We start from the raw sequence: 3,322 nt of genomic DNA on the forward strand, positions 1-3,322 counted from the left end.
TGTGTTTATCTCAAGATCCATTTTCCAAATTTACTACAACTCCTGGCTGCAGGTGAGCGGCAACCTCTGCCGTGAATCCCCATTGGAAGCTTTTGCTGTTTTTAACCTCAAATTGAATCTCCGTGGCTCCACGGTGTTTGTGTCCGGCAACCGATTCATGTCCAGCGCTGGCACGCCGACAGTTCTGTGGATACCTGCAGCTCCCAGAGAACTCACAAACGGAGCGATTGTGGCCGCGTGCAACACTGTGAACGGCGAGGAGGGAGTGCAATACAGCATCCCGTCCGTGTACAATGCCACTATTCTGACCTGCAGCGATCCATGCGCCCTTGCGGCGTCGTGCTTCCCCTCCTACACGACGACGGCCTCGAGTGATGGCTGCGCCTGCAGGTGCGCGGAGGGCGGCCACGGCGATGCGTGCCTGCCCGTTGCTGTCCCCGAGCCACCGAGCACTGACGGCGCCGACTTGTGCGTGCGGGATGTGCGTGTGGGTGTGAAGGTGAACGCCGGTCTCGGGACGTCGGTGGTGTGCTACGTTGGTGTGACCTTTGCGGCAGACGTCGTGGTGGACGTGGAGTCGATGTCAGGGAGCGTGCGCAACGTGACGCTGGCGAACTGCACGTTTTTTGGCGGAGCGAGCCTGTACGTTGTCGGGTGGCGGTCCGACCCGCCTGCTGGCGAGCGCGTCGATGTTTTGTTGAGCGGGCTTGAGTCGCGCTCCGGCGGCGGCGTGGTGGTGGCGAGCCGGTTTTCGCCGGACTCGCGCGTCACTGTGGTGGACTCGGTGCTGATCGCAGAGAAGCGTGTTGCGTACCACGGCGACTACGACCTTGGCGACCTCTCCGCGTGCCTCGTGGTGCACAACGTGAATCTGACGGGTAGCGTGCTGACCATCGCGCGCACGCATGTGGCGGCTGTGTTCGGCGACGCTGTTGGCTTGTTGTTTGTTGGCGGCGTGGCGCTGTCGTCGCGCGGTGCGCTGTACGTGGACAGGCTGTTGGTGCAGACGGCGCTGGGGCTGTGCGTGTTGGTGGAGGGCGGCGTTGCGGCGAGTGGCGGCTCCGTGGTGGCGTTTGTTGACAGCGGCTTCCTGCTTTGCAAGCACGCGGTGTCTGTACGTGGGGCTGTGAGCGTGTCGGACTCCGCTGTGGCGCTTGTGCGGAGCGAATTCTTGTCGACGGAGGAATACGCGGTGGCGTTTTATTCGACGGTGAGTCTGGCCGACGGGTCGATGCTGCTGGCGAAGGGCAACATACACGACGGTGTCTCGAGGGAGATGCTCTACGCTGCTGGCGCCGTGACCGCTGCTGGGAGCACGCTGAGCTTTGTGCGCAACCGAGCGCTGCTGCCGCGGATGCTGTCGCTGAGCCTGTCGCTTGCGGCTGGGGCGCATGTGAGGGTGGCGTGCAACGACGCGGGTGGACGTGTCCTGTCGACGGCGGAGGAGTACGCGGCGGCTGGTTTTGGCGACGCTGGGCGCATCGACGTTGCTGGGTGCGGCGACTGCGACAGGGACACGCACTGCTACGCGCCCGGGACGGCGTCTGCGAGCATGACGAACGGTGTGTGCGTGTGCTTGTGCGGCAGCGGCGGGTACGGCGAGGCGTGCGTGCCTGTGGGAGCTCCCGCGCTGCCGCCCGCTGTGGGCACTGCGCCGAGTGTGTTCGTCCGCGAGAACTTGACGGTTCAGTCGGTGTTCGTTGTGCCTGCCGGCGCGAGCGAGGTGGCGCTGCGCCACGTTGTGCTGGACGGCGTGAGTCCTGTGCTCTACGTGCCGTGGATGGCGCGAGACGGCGTGCGGATCGTTGTGCAGAACGTGTCGCTGCTGAACGGTGCCGTGCTGTACGTGATGGGCGGTGGAGCGTTGCGCGGTGCGGTGGCGGCAGGGAGCGACGAGGGCGGGCCGGTGGAGCTGTCCGTGTGCGATGTGGAGGCGCTGAACGGTGCGCTTGTGCTGAGCGGCACGTTCCCTGCGGGGTCAGTGCTGACGGTGACGGACTCCCTGCTGGTTGCCGCGAGGCCGACGCCGCTTGTGTATCTTCCCGGCTCGCAGTCCTCGCCGTACGCACCGGTGCTGGTGCTGTCGGGCCTGCGGCTCGTGCGGTCCGTGCTGGTTGTGTCCGGCGTTGCTCTCGTGACCGTGATGACAGGTGGGCGGACGGTGGTGGTGGACGGCGCTGTGCTGGAGCTTGTCGGTGGCGGTGTCGCGCTGGACGCGGCCGTGTTCGGTGGTGAATATGCGTTGTACGCGAGTGCGCGCGTGGTTGCGTCTGGGGGCGCTGTGCTGCGCGTGTCGGGGAGCCAGGTGTACGCCGCGCATGGGTTGGTGTTTGGCAGCGGGGCGGAGGCCGACGCGTCCGCCGTCGTGGTGAACGACAACGTCGGTGTGCTGACGGATGGCGCGCTGCTGGAGCTGCGGGGGTCGGCGTCGTTTGCGTCTGGTTCGTGGCTTTCGGTGCGCGGCAACAGCATCAGTGGCAGGCTTCTGTCGCTGCCGTCGTACCCGCGCCGTGCGGACCTCGTGCAGAGCACGCTGACGCTCCACGGGAACGCCGGCAGCGGGCCCGTTGTGATGGATGGCACCGTTGCGCTTGTGGGTGCCGGCCGGAAGTTTGTTGTGGGATGCCTGACGCTGAACGGGCAGGCGCTGCAGCCGATGCACTACAGGTCCGCCGGCATCATCGGGGAATTCCGCCCCGTGGCGTGTGGCGTGTGCGACGCCGACGTGCGCTGCTTTGCAGCTGCGACGAGGGCGATGTCGGGGTCGTGCGGCTGCCGCTGTGCTGAGGGCGGGTACGGGCGCGACTGCCTGCCGGTGTACCTGCCGCACGTGGACGGGTGCAACCGCACGCCTGGCATGCCGCTGTTGAGCCACACGGCGACGCTGACGGAGACGCACAGCCTGACAACAACGTGGACGCCGAGTCTAAGCACGACGCGCTACAGTCCGACGCGGTACGGGCCGACGAAGACCCTGCAGGTGACGGAGACGGTGGCGCTGCCGCCCACGCGGACCCCGACGGCGTCGGTGAGCAGCACGCTGTGGTGGAGCGACGTGGCGTGCCCTACACTCACCGTGACGACGACGGCTGCTGGTGGGAGCCTGACGCAGAACGACATTCGCGGCAGTGGGAGCGCCGTCCCGACGCGGCTGATGGTGGCGCTGCCGCCGCCGTTTCGGTGGGCACGCGACCCGCAGCTCGGCACGCACCTGAGCTTCGTGCCGGTGTCGACGGTGCAGCCGAGCGGGTTCGGTGGTCCGTGGGGAGCGATGCTGAGCAACGCGACGTGGGTGCGCAACGCGACGAATCCGTCCACCGTC

At 66.8% G+C, this 3,322-nt stretch overlaps 1 protein-coding gene across 1 annotated transcript, besides 1 other annotated feature; it reads left to right on the forward strand.

Moving 5' to 3' along the window:
* Positions 1 to 3,322, forward strand: Tc00.1047053504907.9 (dispersed gene family protein 1 (DGF-1), putative; the record flags this gene model as incomplete). The annotated part of the gene is made up of 1 exon (XM_797866.1): positions 1 to 3,322. A coding segment is annotated over one exon (3,322 nt), but the record flags the coding sequence as incomplete, so codon positions are not given.
* Positions 1 to 3,322: a sequence feature (areas not merged during assembly with more than two copies in the genome that could not be assigned to a particular haplotype).

Source organism: Trypanosoma cruzi, genomic scaffold (genome assembly GCF_000209065.1).
Source record: "Trypanosoma cruzi strain CL Brener 1047053513297 genomic scaffold, whole genome shotgun sequence".
Lineage (NCBI taxonomy): Eukaryota > Euglenozoa > Kinetoplastea > Trypanosomatida > Trypanosomatidae > Trypanosoma > Trypanosoma cruzi.